This window comes from Phyllobates terribilis, unplaced genomic scaffold (genome assembly GCF_046119375.1).
Source record: "Phyllobates terribilis strain yellow unplaced genomic scaffold, ASM4611937v1 Scaffold_3__8_contigs__length_932513732, whole genome shotgun sequence".
Taxonomy (NCBI): Eukaryota; Metazoa; Chordata; class Amphibia; order Anura; family Dendrobatidae; genus Phyllobates; species Phyllobates terribilis.
In genome coordinates, this window is record NW_027362763.1 from 469,535,099 (window position 1) to 469,558,286 (window position 23,188).

General features: G+C 40.4%; 1 protein-coding gene across 1 annotated transcript; it reads right to left on the reverse strand.

Moving 5' to 3' along the window:
• Positions 1-15,359: 15,359 nt before the first annotated feature.
• On the reverse strand, positions 15,360-21,957 carry CD164 (CD164 molecule). Its single transcript, XM_073675835.1, has 7 exons — positions 21,647-21,957; positions 21,026-21,100; positions 19,741-19,803; positions 18,404-18,445; positions 17,738-17,788; positions 16,522-16,581; positions 15,360-16,351 (listed from the first exon to the last, which is right to left on the reverse strand). The coding sequence occupies exons 1-7, from the start codon at positions 21,738-21,740 to the stop codon at positions 16,185-16,187; spliced, it is 552 nt and encodes a 183-aa protein (XP_073531936.1). The 5' UTR covers positions 21,741-21,957; the 3' UTR covers positions 15,360-16,184.
• Between the last annotated feature and the right edge of the window lie 1,231 nt (positions 21,958-23,188).

Consider the following 23,188-nt stretch of genomic DNA (forward strand, 5'->3'; position numbering starts at 1 on the left):
ATTCTGTGCACAATTCTCTTTTCACATGGCGCACAGCTACTACTGCTACTGATCATTTTACACAGTATTTTATTTATAAATCTAGGTATAACACAGCAGAAAAAAGAAAAGTTTAAACTGAAAATAGAATTTCGTTTTCTGGCAGCTAGTGTCTAATATTTATCTTTAAATGGGCTGTCCGATACTTTTTATTGTTTAATTGTCCCATGTTAATCTTAAAATAAAAAGAATACTCACCTATCGGACCACCTCTGTTCTACTCGCTTCCTCTTCCGAAGGGGGCGCTGAAATGTTAGGTGCCTACCTATCACATGTCATCCGTGCCAGGAGAGAGAGTTAGGAGACTGTTTCTTCAGGAAGCAGTACTGAGGAACAGTGGGCGTCTACTAGCAAGTTTTTTTTATCCTAAAGCACTACTCCAGCTTTCTGTTTTAACCCCTTTCTGACGTATAACCTAATAGTACGTCTTTGTGATCTGGGCCGATTGGACCAATGATGTACTATTAGGTCATATGTCAATCATGCCCGCACAAAAGCGGTGCGGGGCGATCGCCGCCGGGTGTCAGCTGATAGTCACAGCTGACACCCGGTACTATGTGCAGGGAGCAGTCCCGCACTGCTCCCGCCACATTAACCCCCTCAATGCTGCGATGTACCCATCAATAAATATTATTAAGATAAAAAAACAATAAAAGTACACATATTTGGTATCGCCGCGTCCGGAATGACCTGACCTATAAAACTGTCCCACTAGTTAACCCCTTTAGTGAACACGGTAAAAAACAAACAAACAAAAAAAAAACAACAATGCTTTATCATCATACCGCCAAACAAAAAATGAAATAACACGTGATCAAAAAGACGAATATAAATAAAAATGGTACCGCTGAAAACTTCATCTTGTCCCACAAAAAAACAAGCCGCCATACAGCTTCATCAGCCGAAAATAAAAGTTATAGCTCTCAGAATAAAGCGAAGCAAAAAAATATTTTTTTCTATAAAATAGCTTTTATTGTGTAAAAACGCCAAAACATAGAAAAACAATATAAATGTGGTACTGCTGTAAACGTACTGACCTGAAGAATAACGCTGCCTTATCAATTTTACCACACGCGGAACAGCATAAAAAAAAAACATAAAAAAATATTCTGGAATTGCTGGTTTTTGTTTATTCTGCCTCCCAAAAATCGGAATAGAAAGCGATCAAAAAATGCCAAGTGCCTGAAAATGGCACCAGTAAAAACGGCAAGTCATCCCACAAAAACACAAGCCATCAAATGACTCTTGTCGGCCAAAATATGGAAAAATTATAGCTCTCTAAATATGGCGATGCAAAAAGTAGATTTTGCAAAAAAATGCATCTTTTAGTGTGTGACAGCTGTCAATCATAAAAACCCGATATGATTCTGGTATCGCTGTAATCGCACCGACCCGAAGAATAAAGACGTCTAATCACTTATACCGCACGAGGAACGGCATAAAAAATAAACTCTAGGGTTAGGGTTGTGTTAGGGCTAGGGTTAGGGTTGGGTTTTTTTCAAAAGTAAAAAAAAAAAAGATGACGATATGCATTGAGTATCGCGGGTGCTCGAGTCTCTGCCCCATTTGTTTCGTGGCCAAAAAAAACCTTGCGGGGATTGCCTGCCATGCACGGGCGATCCCCGCATGTTTTTTTTTGGATGTCTAATAACCATGAAACATGCGAGCGGGTACTCGAGCATGTCACTTGAGCACGTGCGATACATGGTGCATACCCGTGTACCTGATGCAAACTCAAGTAGCGAGCACTTGCGCTCAAGACTAATGACAACTTATTCAATATGATGACCTAATGTTATCAAATTCTGTGTCGTACCTCTGGATTCAAAATGTTCACTATACCCCTTGATAAAATCCTTGAGGGGTTTTCACGGCTCCATGTTATAAACTTCTGCAAAGCACTTGGGGGTTCAGGGTGCTCACCACACAGCTAGATAAGTTCCCTGAGGGGTCTAGTTTCCAAAATGGTGTCACTTGTGGGTTTTTTCCACTGTTTAGGCACATCAGGGGCACATCCACTAAGAATTGCAGTAAATTTTACATTCAAAAAGTCAAATGGCGCTCCTTCCCTTCCGAAGCCTGCCGTGCTCCCAAACAGTGGTTTTCCCCCACATATGGGGTAGCTGCTTACTCAGGAGAAATTGCACAACAAACTGCATGGTGCAATTTCTTTTGTTACCCTTATGAAAATGCAAAATTGGGGGCTGAAAAACATTTTTGTGGGAAAAATGTGAACATTTTATTTTTACGCCTCAATGTTCTAAACTCCTGTGAAGCACCTGGGGGTTGAAGGTGCTCACCACACATCTAGATAAGTTCCCTGAGGGGTCTAGTTTCCAAAATGGTGTCACTTGTGGGGGATTCCACTGTTTGTGCACATCAGGGGATCTCCAAACGCAACATGGCATCCGCTAATTATTCAAGCAAATTTTACATTCAAAAGTCAAATGGCGCTCCTTCTCTTCCGAGCTCTGCCGTGCGCCCAAACAGTGGTTTTCCCCCACGTATGGGGTATCTGCGTGCTCAGGGGAAATTGCACAACAAATTTTGGGGTCCATTTTTTCCTGTTACCCCTGCAAAAATAAAAAAATTGAGTCTAAAGTAACATTTTTGTGAAAAAAGTTAAATGTTAATTTTTTTCTTCCACATTCCAAAAATTCCTGTTCTTGAATGTGGTTTTGAGCACCTTAAGGGGTGCAGCTTTTAGAATGGTGTCACTTTGGGGTATTTTCTGTCATAAAGACCCCTCAAAGTGACTTCAAATGTGATGTGGTCCCTAAAAAATTGGCTTTGTAAATTTTGTTGTAAAAATGAGAAATCGCTGGTCATCTTTTAACCCTTATAGCTACCTAATAACAAAAAAAAATTTGGTTCCAAAATTGTGCTGATATAAAATAGACATGTGGGAAATGTTATTTATTAACTATTTTGTGTGACATATTTCTCTGATTTAAGGGCATAAAAATTTAAATTTTGAAAATTGCAAAATTTTAAAATTTTTCACCAAATTTCAATTTTTTTCACAAAAAAATAGTGATATCGAAGAAATTTACCACTATCATGAAGTACAATATGTCACGAAAAAACAGTCTCAGAATCAGCGGGATCTGTTAAAGCGTTCCAGAGTAATTACCTCATAAAGTGACAGTGGTCAGAATTGTAAAAATTGGCCCGGTCATTAACGTGCAAGCCACCCTCGGGGGTAAAGGGGTTAAAAATGGCTCCAATTGTCTGAGCAGTGAGATTCAGAGCATGCCTTATTCTCATCCGTTTTGTGGATCAGACTCGGCCATTACCCCTTCATGACCGGGCGATTTTCAGTTTTTCCTCCCCTTCTTCCAAGAACCATAACTTTTGCATCATTCCAGCCATGTAGGGGCTGTTCTTTGGCCCTCATGTGGCTATATGGACGGTCAGTATGATTACGGTGATACTAAAAACTTGTATAGTTTTTTATTTAAATAGTGAACAAAAAAATTGGAAGCTTGTAAAAAATTTTTTTGCTTGTGTCACCATTTTTCGAGACCCAAAATGTTTCCATTTTACCATCAAAGGAGTTTTGTGAGGGCTTTGTTATTCATGGGCGAGCTGACATTTTTATTGATACCATTTTAGGGTAGGTGAAATGTTTTTGATTTATTTTTATCACATTATTTTTGGGGTGTTACAGCAACCCAAAAAATTGCATTTCTGGGCGTTTCCATTTTTTTTTTCTCAATACACCATTTACCGATCGGTTTAATCAATTTTGTATTTTGATAATCTGAACAGTTATAGACGTGGTATTACAAAATATTTTTTTTTTAGTTATTTTCTTTATTTTTAATAGTGGGAAAGGGTGGTGATTCAAATTTTTTTTTTTTGCATTTAAAAATATTTTTACTCTATTTTTAAGTCTATTTAGGGGACTTGAATCTGTGATCATTTGATTGCTTACACTATATACTGCAATAGCCTAGCAGTGTAGTATATAGTGAAAAAGACATTCTATGAAGACCACTCAAAGCTGACCATTTACGATGACCTGACTTGGGTCTTAAATTTGGGAATGGGTTGCAGTCTACGGAGATCTGTTTAAAAAACCCTGAAGATACCCTTCTTACCTCAGTGATCCATCCATATATTTCACTGATCCTTTGGACTCATCTTTATATATATACTAGCTGTACTACCCGTATTCGCCCGGGTTAATAACTGCTGTTAGCAAAATAGAATGTTTTAACAAAAATTTATTCTCCACACAAAAACCACAAAACAAATAGATAGAAATGTAATTATTAAAAGGCAAAAACTAAGCTAATAGAAGAATTTCACAACATATATTTCAACACCAGAGATATTCCACACAGATTTAACTAAATTGGCCAAGTAATGTGAAGCAATCTTCTACTCCTTATTCGAGAGCCTTTTGATAAACGACATTCTTAGTTCTTCCTTCAGGTGCAAACACGAGCAGATTTTTGGCTGTTCCAACTCTTGAACAGGCCACATAAAGTTGACCATGAGAAAAGCATGGAGATTGTAAATCGATTCCAACTACTTTCAAGGACTGTCCCTGAGCCTTGTTGATGGACATAGCAAATGCCAGTCGAACAGGAAACTGGAGGCGTTTAAAATCAAAAGGCAAATCAGATGGAATGAGAGGAATTGTTGGAATGAAAACATCTTCTCCTGTGGCACATCCTGTCAAAATGGTTGCCTCAATTACATGTGGAAACTTTATGTCTGACTGGTAACAAAAGGCAGCATGTTTCAAATCTCCAACCATTTCCTGTGCCCTGGTGGAAGAAATAGCAATTCTCTTAGTGGCAAGTCGGCCTTCTCTCTGCTGAGATGACTCATTGGCCCTTGAGGAAGCTGCTCTTCTTCTCTTGTCTGCAAGCCTCGCTTCCCTCTCAGAAAGTTCATTGGCCCTTTAGGAAGCAGCTCTTGTTTTCATGTCTGCAAGCCTCGCTTCCCTCTCCTCAGAAAGTTCATTGGCTCTTGAGGAAGCAGCTCTTGTTTTCATGTCTGCAAGCCTCGCTTCCCTCTCCTCAGAAAGTTCATTGGCCCTTGAGGAAGCAGCTCTTGTTCTCTTGTCTGCAAGCCTCGCTTCCCTCTGCTCAGAAAGTTCATTGGTTCTTGAGGAAGCAGCTGCTGTTCTCATGCCTGTCAGCCTTGTTTCTCGGTCTTCACATTTTTCATTGGCCCGTAATGCAGCTTTTCTTTTCGCATCAGCTGACATTCGTGCCATGAAATTCCTTTTCTTAAGAGGCATTATTGTGGTAAAAATAGTCTGTAACTGGCAGTTTCTATATCCTATCACATAGGAGTAATGTGACTGACATCAGCCTTTCCACCAACACACCCTGACATCTTATTATCTTACACAAGCTTTGTTATACTGAGAATGTCCTTTGTTGCATATATTAACCAATCACAGCTCAGATTAATTAACTGTAGCAAAATAGAAGCTGAGCTGTGATTGGTTGCTATTGGCAGCCTGATAAATCTTTGTGTGATGAGTTTTGTGTGTGCGGAGGGTGGTATATGTGTTCAAGCACGTGGTAGTGTGTGGCGCATTTTGTGTGTGTTCATATCCCCGTGTGTTGTGAGTATGAGTATCCCATGTCAGGACCCCACCTTAGCAACTGTACGGTATATACTCTTTGGCGCCATTGCTCTCATTCTTTAATTCTCCCTTGTTCACATGTGGCAGCTGTCAATTTGCCTCCAACACTTTTCCTTTCACTTTTTCCCCATTATGTAGATAGGGGCAAAATTGTTTGGTGAATTGGAACGCACGGGGTTAAAATTTCGCCTCACAACATAGCCTATGACGCTCTCGGGGTCCAGACGTGTGACTGTGCAAAATTTTGTGGCTGTAGCTGCGACGGTGCAGATGCCAATCCCGGACATACATACATACACACACACACACACACACTCAGCTTATATATATATATATATATATATATATATATATATATATATATATATATATATATATATATATATATATATATATATATATATATATATATATATATATATGCACTGCTCAAAAAAGGGAACACTCAAATAACACATCCTAGATCTGAATGAATGAAATATTCTCATTGAATACTTTGTTCTGTACAAAGTTGAATGTGCTGACAACAAAATCACACAAAAAGAGACTCAGAAAGAGAATAGGAGGGATCCAATGGCTGGATGTCCTTAAGGACAAAAATGTCCAGGAAGGATGGGAAATTTTTAAAAATGAGATTCTCAAAGCACAATCGTTAACAATCCCGAAAAGTAGGAAGAATGGGAAGCATTTAAGGAAACCAGGATGGATGAACACAGAACTTAAACACATGCTAAAAAGAAAGAAAGAAATGTTTATTAAATGGAAAGAGGGAGGCATATCTAAAGAAGATTATAATGCAGTCTGCAGATCCTGCAGGGCACGTATCAGGTTAGCTAAAGCTGACAATGAATTAAGGCTTGCAAGAGATGTCAAAAGCAATAAAAAAGGATTTTGGGGGTATGTCAAAAGTAAAAGAAAAGTCAAAGATGCTATAGGATTTTTACAGGATGAAAATGGAGAAATGGTAAGAGAGGATGTTGAGAAGGCTGAACTTTTTAATTCCTATTTTGCATCTGTTTTCTCTCAGAAAGAAAATGTAACATCAACTGATCTTCACTGTCCTTTTAAAGGAATAGAGGAATCCAAGTTATCTGTAAACAGAAAGATTGTGAGGGAATATTTAGCTAACATAAATGAGTTCAAGTCACCAGGTCCAGATGAATTACACCCCAGAGTACTGAAGGAGATCGTAGACGAAATTTTAGAACCACTCTCCATAATCTTTGAAAATTCTTGGAGAACAGGAGAAGTCCCAGAAGACTGGAGAAGAGCAAATGTTGTTCCTATCTTCAAAAAGGGGAAGAAGGTGGACCCAGGGAACTATAGGCCGGTGAGTCTGACTTCTATACCAGGAAAGATCTTTGAACAAATTATTAAACAACATGTATGTAAGTACATGGATAAGAATGAAGTGATTAACCAGAGTCAGCATGGGTTTGTAACTAACAAGTCATGTCAGACTAACTTAATTTCCTTCTATGACAGAATCACTGACTGGGTGGATCAGGGAAATGCTGTAGATATAGTATATCTTGACTTCAGCAAAGCATTTGACAAAGTATCTCACACCATCCTTATTGAAAAAATGACCAAGTATACAATGGACCAGGCAACTGTTAGGTGGATTCATAACTGGCTTAGTGATCGGACTCAAAGGGTGGTTGTAAATGGCTTCACATCCAGCTGGATGAATGTCTCAAGTGGGGTACCACAGGGCTCCGTCCTGGGACCTGTATTGTTCAACATCTTTATCAATGATTTAGATGAAGGAATTGAGGGTAAACTGATTAAATTTGCTGATGACACAAAGCTAGGAGGGATAGCTAATACTAGAGAAGAGAGAGAGAGGATTCAAAAAGACCTAAATAAACTGGAGCAGTGGGCAGCAACCAACAGAATGGTTTTTAACAGGGAAAAATGCAAAGTACTACATCTGGGCAATAAAAATGAAAAAAGCATATACAGAATGGGAGGAATAGAGCTAAGCAACAGTACATGTGAAAAAGACTTGGGTATACTAATAGATCATAGACTGAACATGAGTCAACAGTGTGATGCAGCAGCAAAAAAGGCAAATACAATTCTGGGATGTATTAACAGAAGCATACAGTCTAGATCACGTGAAGTCATTATCGGTCTTTACTCCTCTTTGGTCAGACCTCATCTGGAATACTGTGTACAGTTTTGGGCACCACATTTTAAAAAAGACATAGACAAACTGGAGCAAGTTCAGAGAAGAGCGACCAGAATGGTGACTGGTCTGCAAACCATGTCCTATGAGGAACGGTTGCAGGATTTGGGAATGTTTAGCTTGCAAAAAAGAAGACTGAGAGGAGACTTAATAGCTGTCTACAAATATCTCAAGGGCTGTCACATTGTAGAAGGATCATCTTTATTCTCATTTGCACAAGGAAAGACTAGAAGCAATGGGATGAAACTAAATGGGAGGAGACACAGATTAGATATTAGAAAAAACTTTTTGACAGTTAGGGTGATTAATGAGTGGAACAGGCTGCCACGAGAGGTGGTGAGTTCCCCTTCAATGGACGTCTTCAAACAGAGGCTGGACAGACATCTGTCTGAGATGATCTAGTGAATCCTGCTTTGAGCAGGGGGTTGGACCAGATGACCCAGGAGGTCCCTTCCAACTCTACCATTCTATGATTCTATGAAAAATCATCAATGGAAATCAAATTTATTAACCAATGGAGGCCTGGATTTGGAGTCACCCCCAAAATTAAAGTGGAAAAACACACTACTGGCTGATCCAACTTTGATGTAATGTCCTTAAAACAAGTCGAAATGAGGCTCAGTATTGTGTGTGGCCTCCACGTGCCGGTATGATCTCCCTACAACGCCTGGGCATGCTCCTGATGAGGTTGCGGATGGTCTCCTGTGGGATCTCCTCCCAGACCTGGACTAAAGCATCCGCCAACTCCTGGACAGTCTGTGGTGCAACGTGACGTTGGTGGATGGAGCGAGACATGATGTCCCAGATGTGCTCAATCGGGTTCAGGTCTGGAGAACGGGCAGGCCAGTCCATAGCTTCAATGCCCTCATCTTGCAGGAACGGCTGACACACTCCAGCCACATAAGGTCTGGCATTGTTCTGCATTAGGAGGAACCCAGGGCCAACCGCACCAGCATATGGTCTCACAAGGGGTCTGAGGATCTCATCTCGGTACCTAATGGCAGTCAGGCTACCTCTGGTGAGCACATGGAGGGCTGTGCGGCCCCACAAAGAAATGCTACCCCACACCATTACTGACCCACTGCCAAACTGGTCATGTTGAAGGATGTTGCAGGCAGCAGATCGCTCTCCACGGCGTCTCCAGACTCTGTCACGTCTGTCACATGTGCTCAGTGTGAACCTGCTTTCATCTGTGAAGAGCACAGGGCGCCAGTGGCGACTTTGCCAATCCTGGTGTTCTGTGGCAAATGCCAAGCGTCATGCACGGTGTTGCGCTGTGAGCACAATCCCCATCTGTGGACATCGGGCCCTCATACCACCCTCATGGAGTCAGTTTCTAAACGTTTGTGCAGACACATGCACATTTGTGGCCTGCTGGAGGTCATTTTGCAGGGCTCTGGCAGTGCTCCTCCTGTTCCTCTTTGCACAAAGGTGGAGGTAGCGGTCCTGCTGCTGGGTTGTTGCCCTCCTACGGCCCCCTCCACGTCTCCTGCTAGCGCCTCCGGCCTCTGGACACTACGCTGACAGACACCGCAAACCTTCTTGCCACAGCTCGCATTGATGTGCCATCCTGGATGAGCTGCACTACCTGAGCAACGTCTGTGGGTTGTAGAGTCCGTCTCATGCTACCACGAGTGTGAAAGCACAACCAACATTCAAAAGTGACCATAACATCAGCCAGAAAGCATTGGTACTGAGATGTGGTCTGTGGTCCCCACCTGCAGAAACACTCCTTTATTGAGGGTGTCTTGATAATTGCCAATAATTTCCATCTATTGTCTATTCCATTTGCACAACAGCATGTGAAATTGATTGTCAATCAGTGTTGCTTCCTAAGTGAACAGTTTGATTTCACAGAAGTTTGATTTACTTGGAGTTATATTCTGTTGTTTAAGTGTTCCCTTTCTTTTTTTGAGCAGTGTATATATTTATTACACAGCCAATAACAGAAAAAACTAATTAAAACCTCACCTATATTCTTTTTCTTAAATACAGCCATTTCTGATATATGATGAAGGAAAAGTTTTTTCCCATTCAAATAAATGATACATTCCTCAGGATCGGGCTCTATTACACATAGGTGGGAAAGCAATGGTGCAGGGATCTGCAGCACAGCCCTATTTATTTGGAAACCTTGAGGGATCAGTGCAGTGACCCTTTACTTTTAGGAACATTGTAGTAATTGTTATGACTTTTGGTGCATGCAGAGTAAATAATTGGTGAACAAATGTTTGCAGAAACGCTTGTTACCAATTACTGGCCCACAGAAAACAAACCAGGGATCACCTGATTATCATAATCGGATGCCTGCAAAGAAAAAGAACAAAAAAAAAAACATTATAAGTAGCACATCACCTATTGTAAACAGATGAACTGCCAATAACATGACACTGTATAGGAAAGGAACAATAATATTAGCAATTGTTCTGCACCATCATTGTTGATCAGAGGCAGGTAAACAAGCACCGAGTTACCTATATACAATCAGCATTCGTTAAGGAGTATTGTTGGGTCAAAATTAGCATATCTAAATACACAAACACTCTAATGGGAGGTCCCTTTTAAAGATTGGATTCTCTACAGCGTTATCAATACTTGTCCAACACCCCAGTCCCATTCATTTACCTATTAATTCATTATACAGTGGTCAAGTGTTTCAATAAATAGACCATTTTTCTTGTGCATAATACAAAGTTTTATGTTTATCCATTTAAGTTATCAAAATCCCAGAGAAAATGTTTTCCTTTAAAGAGAACCTGTCACATGCTCAAATAAATTGAGTTAAGTGCCTTGTAAAAACCCGAGCTCAACCCGCTTCTGCCACTCTTTTTGCACGGACTTATTCCATAGCAAAGATATTCAGATTTGTGCACTGTGTGACTGCAAAGCAGAGATTTCATATACTGCGCTCCAAAAGAAACATATGTGACCATCTCTGCAATGGACAGCGTAAAATAGAAAAAAGCAGCAGAATCAGGCGAGATCAGGGATTTTTATATTTCAAGTAAGGGATGGGTCATCTATAAATAACAAAGTAAAATCAAAGTCAAGCACAAGTCCTGGAGGTCCTTAAAGTATTTATTTTCAACAAAATCAATTTTATTTGCAGTTGAACAGCTTATGAGATTATTAGGATAATTTTACATTTCTCAAGGCATTTTGTCATGGAGCATAATGAAGTGTTGGACTCTGGAAGCTCACTACAAGTCAGTAAAGAAAACCTGTGGGATGGCACAAGAATTTCACACCAGAGCATTGTTCATTCCTTCCATGGAGCTGACTTGCTCCAGATGATTGGCACAGGAACACCTATTTAGCTAGGACTTGTTACATTTCACTATTTAGGCTGACATTCTTGTGCGAGGAGCTCTTCCGGATGTCATCAACACCACTGTATTCGTCAGATTTTCTACTGGGTGATCAGTTCACAATACTGGACTTTATTAGAGCTCATTGGGTCATCGTCTCTATAAAACCAAACCTGTGCGTAACATTCATATTAATTGGCTCACAGCATTCTATCCTTCACACATTGTTATTCTAGAAGCGCAATTCCTTATTATAAAGTACCACTGAAAGGTAAAGTTATAGATACTCAGATGAATCAGGAGGGACCTACTGGATTTCAGTTACTGAAAAGTCAGATATGGAACCTTACAGCAACATTTCAACAGTGCAAACCTGAAAGACAAACCCGTATAGCAGATACTATATTAACTCAAGTACCAGTCCTAATGCTGTAAAGGGAATCTGTCACAATGTTTTACCCCTACAAACTGCTGTGACGGCTGCATAGATAAAAGTGCATGGATTCAGAATATGTAGTCTCTGTACTCCCTGGTGTTCCCGTGCAGTCAGCCTCCAAAGGGTCTGTATGCTACAGAGGACTTCTATGTGTGTACGCATAATGGAGAGTCCTCCTGATCTTTACCACAAAAAGTGCTCCAGTGAATGAATCCTGTGCTGTTTTAACATATTGGGGGGGTCTGGTGCAAAGGCGAAAGTGCCCTCCTACTAAGCATTAAAGGGGTTTTCTGATACAAAAGTTTTAAAAAGTATCTCAATATGCCAACAGCGAACACCCAGTGTGTACAGGGGAAGACAAGGGAGCTACAAACAGCGTCTGTTTTTCGTGCACAAGTTCTATTTTTCACACATAGAACCCATACCTATACCTAGTACAATCTATGGGGCTGTTCACATGTGCAATTTTTTTTTTGTGGACCATGTTGTCTCTGCAAAATGGTGGTCAAATTTCCAATATTGATCTTGGGTTAGCGAAAAAAAACAAAAACAAAAAAAAAAACTGGACAGCACTTGGTATGAGGTGCTGTCTGTTTTTCACAGACTGCTAGGTAAGAGAAAGTAGAGAAAATTATTTTTTCTATCGTCAGAAAAACTAATAAAGCTCGGATCAAACTCGTATGACAGTCTAATGAAATTCTGAACAAAATCACTGATAAAGCTCAGACCTTTTTTCTGATACATGGTAAGAAAAAGAAAATATATAGGATGTTTGAATAAGCCCTTAAACAAGTGCAGCCGCACATCCCCATCAATAACTGACAGCCGCCGTCCGTTCTCTGTACATGTCCGTGCTCCCCTCACACACAAAGGGCACAGTGCACACTCCTGCGCTATCACTCCATGCATCCACTAGTGGAGAGCGGGCACACGCCGCCCTATACACGCCCCCTGCCCTCCCTCCAACCAGTGCCACTCACCCATCTTTCCTCTTGGCTTTGTAAACATGCCCGTAGGTACCACCATTCCCCTACCCACCTTCATATTTAAAGTGATCCCTGACTGCCCCATGCACTGCAATACATTTTTAAACATAATACAACAAAATAACAATGACCAGTAGGACCTTGAATGTAATAAGGGGCATACCACTAAACATTATATGAACCAGAGAGACCATAGGTATTTTCAAAACCCCAAAGTAACATAATCAAAACACCATATGTTAGACTAAAAAAGATCAATGCTTTATTTATATATTTTTTTGGGGGGGGCCTCTTCTGACACTGCTGGTTCTGTTTACTCTCACTAAGTATGCCTTACTTAACCCTTTCCATGTGGTGTTTGTACTTTTTATGTGTTGCTGAAAAAACTTCTGATGGTTGTCTATACTGTGACTTGTTACAGGTCACTTGATCTATGTCATTATAACTTTTTCTTCACACATTTTTTGTGACTTATGGATTTATGGGTTGGACTATGTGACCTATTATAGGTCCAATGTGAATTGGATACCAGCTGTGTCCTTATCTACCCCCTGCTGCCTCACATGCCCATGTTATGTCCTTTCACAAATGTTATTTATACCTATGTGTTATCTTTTTTTAAAAAATATATAAATAAAGCATTGATCTTTTTTAGTCTAACATATGGTGTTTTGATTATGTTACTTTGGGGTTTTGAAAATACCTATGGTCTCTCTGGTTCATATAACATTTTTAAACATATTCATGTCCTCAGAACAGATGGAATTGAAATTGGTGCTGCAAGTGCACAGTTTGTTCTTTGGTTAAAGAAGTGCTGCATGGACTCTCTGTGGGCTGGCTGTAGGGGAATGCAAGGGTGTACAGAGATAAAAATGACATACTATATCAGCACCCATTCATCTACGCAACCACAACAGAATTCTGCAATGCTTATAAACAATGACAGATTTCCTATAACATCGTATATTGGGCCATACACTGGCAGCAGCTGATCAGCCATAGTTCTGGATACATTATACACACTGGCCACACCTTTATTAGTTATGTTTTGTAATCAGCAAACTGGTGAGACTATTGAGGAGACAGGCACTACTTGCAGGAAGAAAATTGCTTACAGAAAATCTTATGTTGGCTCATGCACAAAGTGTTTGTGAAATAATATTCCATTTTCACTGTTGTATACTATTCCTGATTGGCAAGGCAGCATTATTTCAACCACCCATCTAAATTTGCAGAAAACATTATTTCGAGGCTGTATCCTAAGTAAATTATAACAAACAGATATTGGTATGCATGCTACCCCCCAGCATACATGCATCGGCTCACCTTCAATATCTAAAGAAGAAAACTGAAGACAAACAACTACAACTTTAAGGCACTTAGAAGTCGCACCCAGAAGTAAGAGTAGCAAATTTTACTTTGTGACTTTCATTTCTGACCCCTTCAGATTAAAACCAAAACATGAAGTCTAAGTTGGTTGTTATCTGCATTAAAAAAACAATATGGCAATATACAGAGTAGATCATTAAAGGGAAGCAATCATCGGAAAATGACCTATTTTTTTAATCATTGTTTTGCGTTAAAAATATACATCTTTTTTAAATTCTGGAAATGTTTTTTTTCATATAACATTCTGTATTAAAAATAAAAATTTAGCAATTTTCACAGTGGCCGGTGGGGCTTTTGTTTTTTTTTAGACTAACTTCTCTTTGTTTCAGGAAACAATACATGTACATAGCCAGATTCTGACCTTATCTTGCATTGAAGCATCTAATGAGCGTGTGCAAAGGTCATTGCGAAGGAAGGGGGAGCAGTGTTAGCTGTGACATCACCTATTGTGATTAGTGGATGCTGTGTTATCAGTTGTGGATAGAAGTATGGCCTGTCATTGTGATCCTAGCTCTGATAAGGAGCCTTTTTGAAAACTCTTCGTGAAAAAAACAGAAGTATGAGTCTAAAATAGTCCCAGTGGCTAGAAAATGGCAAGATTTCTAATTTTATGTTTTAGTACAGATTGTAATAAGAAAAAACAACCAAACACGTAACACAAAAAAACTTAACTAAACATTAGATCATTTTCTGATAAAAAAAAAAAGAATTAAAGACGAGTCAGAGCATCTATTAACATATCATCACTCAATCACCTCTTACCAACCTTTGGACATTTTGACTGTATGGTGATTCACATAAGGTGCGTCATCTTCCTAGTGCGGTTTATTTGCTTCAGTGCATTTGTGCAGAATTGTGCAAAGGTGCACGGAGCGGAGCTAATGCTCATCAGGAAATCCATCTGTATGGAGCAGGACTACTGTGATGGCCCATACTGTCTGTATGGACCATGACAGAAGGTTACGGGGAACCATGTGTCATTAAGGTATTTGCCATACAATGACAGATCCTCCTGGACTTCAATTAAGGATGACAGAAGACATTACTTATGTTCAGGGTGTACTGGAAAGGCATGACAGAATCAGTATGCTATTGTGACTCATAGTTTAAGGTAATTTCTTATTAGTTCCCTAGGGAACAGCCTTTGGCACATAACCTGCGTATTGCACTCCCTTAGGAAACATTTATTGCAGCAGTATCTGGTTTCATTCACTGATCTGCCTGTAAAACAATTATTAAGATCACATCTGTACAGATCATGCAATAGGGAATAAGTATAAATACTTTTTATATATTTATGGGCAAGTGGGACTCAAGAAAGCAAATGGAATCAATAATGGAAGCATGCTGTACTACAAGGCTCTAGGAAGTTCAAAGAAAAAAAAATCAAGTCATCAAGTTAGAACAAATTAGTATATTATTTCCTTAATTTTTGGACTGATCCACAGAAAAGAGCAGTTTAAATTAAAAAAAGTAAATAAGTAGAATGGGCCCTGTTATCAGTAAACCTCTTGAATATTCTAGTGTATGAATGCTATTACAGAGTAGGGAAGATGCATGGGATTAGACTAGAGGACTAAACTTGCTTTGCTCCATTAATTTACCTGCCATATTCATTTTCCTGGAGGACAAGGATACGGGGCATGGAAATAACTTATTAATCGGTCATCCCAGCAAAACTACGAAGACGCCAATTCAATACTAAATAATTGAAACATGTGATACTTTCAATATGTCTTTAAGGCACAATTCTCTGAATATCACCTTCTTTTAGGAATAAGGTGCACTTAAGGAGATGGGGAGAAATTATATTAAAGAAAAAAAACAAAAAATAAAAAAAATCCTTCGTTAACAGACTCGCCAACAGAACTGAAAGTGAGAAAATGATGTAAAGATAATCAATACCTACAGACTGCACGACTCCGACCATCACCTAACAACCTAATCATTCCATGCAATGCAATTTTAAGATTTTTTTTTCAATCCAATTTACCCATGGAAAGATTTCTTCCCCTGTATACTGTAGAACAGGACATAGCAATAATTTAGGAAGCAGATGGAGACGCATGCAGTCCACAGCAATGCACTTCCTTCTTGATAGCGATGGTACAAAACAAGAATTTGCTGAGGAAGAAAGGGCCTCCTTCTGCTACTTTCCAACGAATAATCTCCAGGGTTACATTTGGTTAGAGCGATGTAGGTGAGCAGTCCAGAGGAACTGGCTTTAAAGGGTATGATAATTCCTGTCTTTGGCCTTGCAGAATTTGTACAAAAAGAATACCACAGCTTGAATGCCCAGTACAAGTACAATTCCTCCAATAAAGCTAGCGGCGTCAAAAGTGTTCTTCTTTATAGGTGATGCGGTTGGCTCAGGGGGCATTTTTGTGGTGGCTGCAAACAAAGTACAGAAAAAGTGACTGTTTGTAAAATACTTCAACTCACAACTTTCAATAAACAACTATGTTTTTTATTGTACATGCAAGGCAAATATGACACACTAATAAGCACATAGAGAAACACTTGCTCTAAGCTATGCAGAAAGGTATATCAACAGAACTTACTGGTTACATTGCCATGGGCAGTGGTTGAAGCAGGAACCACGGAACTGTTGGTTACTGCAGCTAATAGGAAGAGTAGAAACGCAAATCAGTAAAAAGGGAAAAGAAATGTACACATTGTTCTACATGGCCACTACACATACAGATAAAATGGTAGCCTTTGGTGAGCAGTGGTAATCAATTTCATTAGGCTTTTATCAGTTTAGATCTAAAGATTCTAGTACAGGAGTCCCCAACCTATGGCTCAAAGGACCATGGCTCGCGGCTTTCTGCCATCTTGGTGCATTAGGTCTAGCAAACGGCTATGAAGAGAAGGTCTCCAAATGGTGACTTTTGTGAATTATCGCGAACAGAAGAGCTTTTCTGAATGCGCATAAATATGGTAAGCTGGAGATAGTATCATCCTATTAGTTAGCGGGGAGTTGAGGCTGGTGCAGTAGTTTGGTGGGAGAGCTTCATGTGAGAGTTCTGAATGGGGGTAAAAATGGGAAGATACTGCCTAAACGGGACGTTAGCACAAGGTGCTTTCTGAGGGATGTCATTTTACCAGTAAATAATCAGGGTTTTTGATAACCCTACGGTTGGGGAGGGTGGGCGTGCTGGATGTGTCTCTTAAGGTACAAAAGGTTGGGGGCCACTGCTCTAGTTGATTGGGGTAGGGGGTGGAATATACAGTACATAAAAAAATGTATCTAAGGGTCACTTAAATCTTAACCTCATTTTCATTATACTTGGAAAAACAGATTTATTAAATAAAGTGAATAAAACCAAACTTTAGACTGGGTTCAGATGGCTGTATTTAATGGTCTGCATATGGACTGTAATGCCTGGACGGACAGGGGGTCTCCGTACTCAAACTTATAGCGTCAGACCTTGAGGACCATATACATACGCGTATATGGATCTGAACCCGGTCTTGCTAGTTAAAAACCCACAGTCATAAGTTCAGCAGATATTTGAAGAAGAACTTTAACCCATATGCGCATACTTTATGATTAGACTCAGTAATTTCTTATTAAAAATAAATAGATATATATCGTCATAACATTACATCAAGAAAATACCCATTTAATAAGAAGAAAAAAACATGATAATGATCTTTTTAAACTATTTAGAAGTAGACAAATCCAAACAGATCACGTTTCATTCTTCTATTTTATAGACGATATATACAATAGAAAATATTGCCTCCGAGCCTCATTTTATTGTAAGTACTTACATGGGACTGAGGTAGATGCATTGGTAGCAGTGCCATTTGTGGTGGGCTCAACTGTATAGAAAAAAAAACAATAGAAACTAGTGATGCAATTCCATCAAACAAATCAACTACTCAAAAGGACGATCTGCTGAGACCTTGGGTTGTTATGGACTTATGGTTCCCCACGACTTCTCATTGTCCTTACTGCTGAATCTTGGGTATATTGAATCAAGGGCCATTAAAACAATTGGTTCTCAAATTGCTAGATCATCTCCAACCAAACAATGATCACGACAACAAATAGGGCAGAGCTATAATAGCGGGCACACTGCATGGACGCTCTGGCTGATTAACAAGTCTATCCCACGCGAGGAGTGAAATGGGGGGAAAAAAAAAACACCCGGGACCACGACGGATTAGTCAGGTCTCTCTATAGTCCCTGGCTAGCACTTCACACTGTTTTCTCTGACAAGTCATAGTGTAGTTTGGGCATCATGACTAGTCACAGGTTCCCTTTAACGTTCCCATCTTGTCATTCCATAATCAAATGGGAACCTAGAATGTTGGGAGTGTACTGATTACATAGGTGTCATTTTTCCACTACAGACAGTTCAGTCTAAAGCCATGTTAAGTCAGTCAAATTTGCTAAAAATTAAAAAAAAGACAAATACTAATGATGTGCTTTACCTGCTGGAGGAGTTGGGGTTGGTTTTACTGTACTTGGGACTACTGTAAAGAGTTAATAAGAAAAGGAGACATTTACATTCTTCTATGGGAGCTTACATTAGAAATGACATGGAACCTGTCTGATCATCAATACTCCTTACTAATGGTTAAAGTGACATTGTAGCTTATAGACAAACCATTCAAAAGACAGCACAAAAATGGATCAGGGATAGTCATGAGGACATGCAAACTGCTCGGACTTGGCTTTTTACTATTGTTCAACCCATTCAGATTTCATTCACTCAGCATGTTATAGCTTATAGCCCAATCAAGTGATGTATAGAGAGCAGATGGCTTCCCAGCGAAAGCCGTCCAAAGAATGAGCATGTCACTTTTTTTAACCACTTCAAGTTTATGAACCCTGAAGTGGTTAAAATAAGTGACAAAAGACAGAAACATGTAGACAACAGTGTTGTTTTGACATTGCCGTGCACCATGTTCATTTTATGGGGCACTTTTACAAGTGGGTTCTGGGAAGAACCTGCCTGGAAAAAGGCGTCGTGTGCACAGGCCCCAAATCAGGTTTGTGTGTTAATTGTATTTTTAAAACATTTTCAGCAATATATTTTTATTTTTCATATCACAATCTATTAATATAATAAAAAATAGAAGTCTTGCAATTTTCATACTGGAGCTTTATTATCTTTGTATAGAAGTATCTAATGAGAGTCTGCATAGGTCATTGTGAATGGAGGGGATCTGTGACATCATCTATTGTGATTGGTGGATCCTGTGTTATCAGCTGTGTATAGAGGTGTTACCTGTCACTGTAGCCCTGCCTCTGATGATAAGAAGCTCCTGTAAACTCTTCCTATAAGGACAGGACGTTAAGAGTGTAAAATAGTCCTAGTGGTCAGTGTGAAAAATGCAAGATTACCAATTTAGTTTTTAATAAAAATTAGTAGTGATATGAAACAAAAAAAAGGCATTGTTTTTAAATACATATAAAATTAAAGATTAATTTATACAATACGTCATTAAACTGTCAAGTAGGGACAGTCCGCAGGTCTCCTGACCCAAACTCCCTTACGGGCATATATGAGGCTGTTGAGCTTGGCCCAGTACACCCACGGGCAGTCAGTACATCGCGTTCTGTACTCCGACTGGGAAAAAATGTGTAAAACCAGACTCCGCATAGGTTTCCCAGTCTCACAAACTAGTATAAAGTTGCTGTCCTAAGCAAATTAACTAATAATATATATATATATATATATATATATATATATATATATATATATATATATATATATATATATATATATATATATATATTAGTAAATGAAAAGAATAGATATTACCTTCACAAGGTTTTTCTGTGCAGTTGGTATTAGATGAATTTGATGAACATTTTGGCTTTTCATCTACAAGGAAAATGAAATCATTAAAGTGAACCTGTCATATGAAAGAACACTATTAACCTGAAGATATGGTTAATAGCGTTCTGAACCTGCCCAGCACCCGCACTTAAGAGCCCCCGCTGCCAGGAGGAAATTAACTTTTTTCCTCCCGGCAGCATTTGGGTTTCAGTCACTGCTCAGTGTATAGAGAGCAGAGGCTATAACCACATCCCCCTGCACTGATTGACAGCAGCTCAGCATTAGACCCTGCGATCAGTCAGTGCTGGGGGGCGCATTTACAGCCATGCAGTCTCCATAGGCAAACTTTATGGACCATACCGAAGATCTCACAGTCTTTAAACATGGCACTGTCATAGCATATCGCAAGTTAGATAAGAATTTGCACATTTTAAGTTCTTCACAGCTCTTTGCCCTCTCTCTCCACCCGCCGACAGGTCACTCTAGTCTGAATGACCTGCATCCCCCAACTGAGATCTTTCTCAAGAGCCATCATTGCAGTGTATGCACAGAAAAGTCCAGATGATGTGTGAGTGACCCATCAGTCAGTGACCGGAGGCCATCGGTGGGTGGGGAAGGAGAGAATGATGCCGGAGAGCTGTAAGTGCAGGATCAGCCCCCTGCACTTCAGGCTCATTAGCATAAAAATTGGACTACGGACTTCTTTGGATTGGAAACATGGACTGCTAAAACTAAGGCATGGATTTATTCAGCATTACAGCGACCTCACATAGATGTTATTAGTTTGGGGTACAAAAACCTGCTGATAGTTTTAATATATTAAAGGGAACCTAATGGCTTGAGAACAAAACATAAAAGACACATGAACTACCACCAAATAGAGAAGGATAAGAAGATCCAACACTGTGAGGATAAGGAGTGGTCCTTCAGCAAGAGCACAGGAGGAAACATGGCCCAATTGGTCTCTGACAAATCTTTTCATCAGACATGGACATAAACGCGGCCAATGGCAGTATGGAGCTCCAAGTAACGGGCACCAGACCGCTGAACATATAAGTGGTAGGAGGCAAAGTCTAGTCACCAGTGCCAATTCTCTTGTGGCCACGTTTTGGCCAACCCTGATCCCTGATGAAGAATCTATTCTTCTAACACTGGAATATAGTTTACTTCAGTTAAAAACATCAAATCAAATATTTTAAATAAGACTGGGAAAAAGGAAAATTCTTCCACGTTACTGGGATATTATGTAGGTGTCAAGATGTCTTACCTGTGGTACAATTAACCCATACACAGCCTGAGATATTTGTACACGTTTCACATGTATTTGTGCCATCACAGCCCTCTGCAAATAAAATGGAGAAAATAATCAAGAAAAAATAAATAAATAAATAAAAATCGCTAAAATAAGAAAATGTTTACTTAAGACACCACGACACCTTCTCCCAGCTCCCCTAGAAGGCGGCCGGCAACTAGGCGGCTCGGGGGTGACCTTCTCCAAGCTCCCCTAGAAGGTGGCCGGCGGCGACTTCTCCCCGCTCCCCCTACATGTGTGCACAGCTGCTCATAGGCTGCAGTAACCCATGGTTGGCTCTGATGCCCACCGAGTGCCAGCACACCCTGCGCCGCTGCCTGTCAGCAGGACCACACTCCTCTAGGGGGGGTACCTGCGTGACTCCATGTAACATGTGCACTACACATTTATCAAGATCTAGCCTGGAATGTGAGGCATCCACTCATAAAACTAGGTGTGGCTCCATACAGGGTACTGCTCCTCCCTGTGACCGGCCACCATGCAGATTGTGACGTCACGATGTATCGCAGTGTGACGTCACAGTGACTATGCATTATAAGAGGGGCAGGGTGCATATATATATAGGAAGTTCCTTACCTGCAGCCGCGCCGGTCGCCCCCCACAGCAGCAGGAGCAGTGCGGGCAGGAGCAGCAGGAGCTGGTGTGGCAGGGCGCCCCCCACAGTCGTCATCCCGGCTCTGGAGTGTTGCAGTCCCGCAGCTGTCAGCAGCCGTCCTCTCACTCCGCTGCTCTCCCTGGTCACGTGACCTGCCAGGTGCGGCTCTGCAGGCAGCGGGAACGGCAGTGACGGAGACCCTATGACCAGCAGCTCTTCTGCCTCTGCCGTGTTCGGGAACTGAGAACCGGTCTGGGGAGACTTCGCACCTCCTGCTGTGACGTCACAACGAACGTGGCACTGGAGAGCGCTCACCTCGTCACTGGCCGTCACCTTCCACCTTCTATCCACTGGGTGATAGCGCCATCTGGAGTGCAGCTAGTGCAACTACAGTCACAGGAAAGAACGTGAACGAGTCACCTGTGAACCGTGTGTAGCCGGTCTACCGTCCGCTGCGGATTAGGGAGGAGCAGAAATGCTGTAAGCTTCCGAATATTATATACAACGTTACAAATCAGATCACAACTATAGACTATTGCTTGTTGTAATTCAAATTCGACAACTTTGGTGATTTTTTTTTTCTCCCCCAAAAACGTCTATTCGTGTCAAATTAACTCATAGAAGTACTGCACAGGCTCTTACTTCCTCAAAGGATGTGTAACACTCTGAGGTCTCCTAGGACTGTAGCCAACCCTTTCCAAGCTCTGGAGTACAAACACGCCTAAAATCTCGTCCGTGTGGGACGTTCCGTTTTGACCACCTGTGCGTTTTTTTATCAGCATCACCAAGCTGCGCTCTGCGTGACTGGGTGAATGTGGCTAGCGGTAACGTTACTGGCATCACCGCTGCGCAGCTGTAGTTAAAGGCTATGGAACGTCAGAACGAGGCTCCAGAGCCTTTGTTATTTGGAATCGATGGACCACGTTGGACCTGCATGGGATTTTTTTTCATTTTACTCTACCCCCAAGGCTGTTTGCACCTTCCTGACCAAGGCCAATTTTTACAATTCTGACCACTGTCACTTTATGAGGTAATTACTCTGGAACGCGTCAACGGATCCCACTGATTCTGAGACTGTTTTTTCGTGACCTATTGTACTTCATGATTGTGGTAAAATTTCTTCGCTATCACTTGCGTTCATTTGTGAAAAAAAAAAAACGGAAATTATGGCGAAAATTTTTCCAATTTCAAACTTTGAATTTTTATGCCCTTAAACCAGAGAGTTATGTCACACAAAATAGTTAATAAATAACATTTCCCACATGTCTACTTTACATCAGCGCAATTTTTGAAACAACTTTTTTTTTTCTTAGGCAGTTATGAGGGTTAAAAGTTGACCAGCGATTTCTCATTTTTTCCAACAAAATGTACAAAACTATTTTTTTTGAGACCACACCACATTTGAAGTGACTTTGAGGGACCTTTATGACAGAAAATACCCAAAAGTGACACCATTCTAAAAACTGCACCCCTCAAGGTGCTCAAAACTAATGATGAGCGAGCATGCTTGCCACTGCTCGGTG

What these genes read in the sequence shown, in the direction of transcription:
- CD164 (XM_073675835.1), bottom strand. Translation starts at nt 21,740, where the DNA reads ATGACGACTGTGGGGGGCGCCCTGCCACACCAGCTCCTGCTGCTCCTG. An exon ending in GGCGACCGGCGCGGCTGCAG is followed by an intron (nt 21,101 to 21,646) that starts GTAAGGAACTTC and finishes TTTTATTTGCAG; the next exon opens with AGGGCTGTGATGGCACAAAT. An exon ending in CACAGAAAAACCTTGTGAAG is followed by an intron (nt 18,446 to 19,740) that starts GTAATATCTATT and finishes AACTCTTTACAG; the next exon opens with TAGTCCCAAGTACAGTAAAA.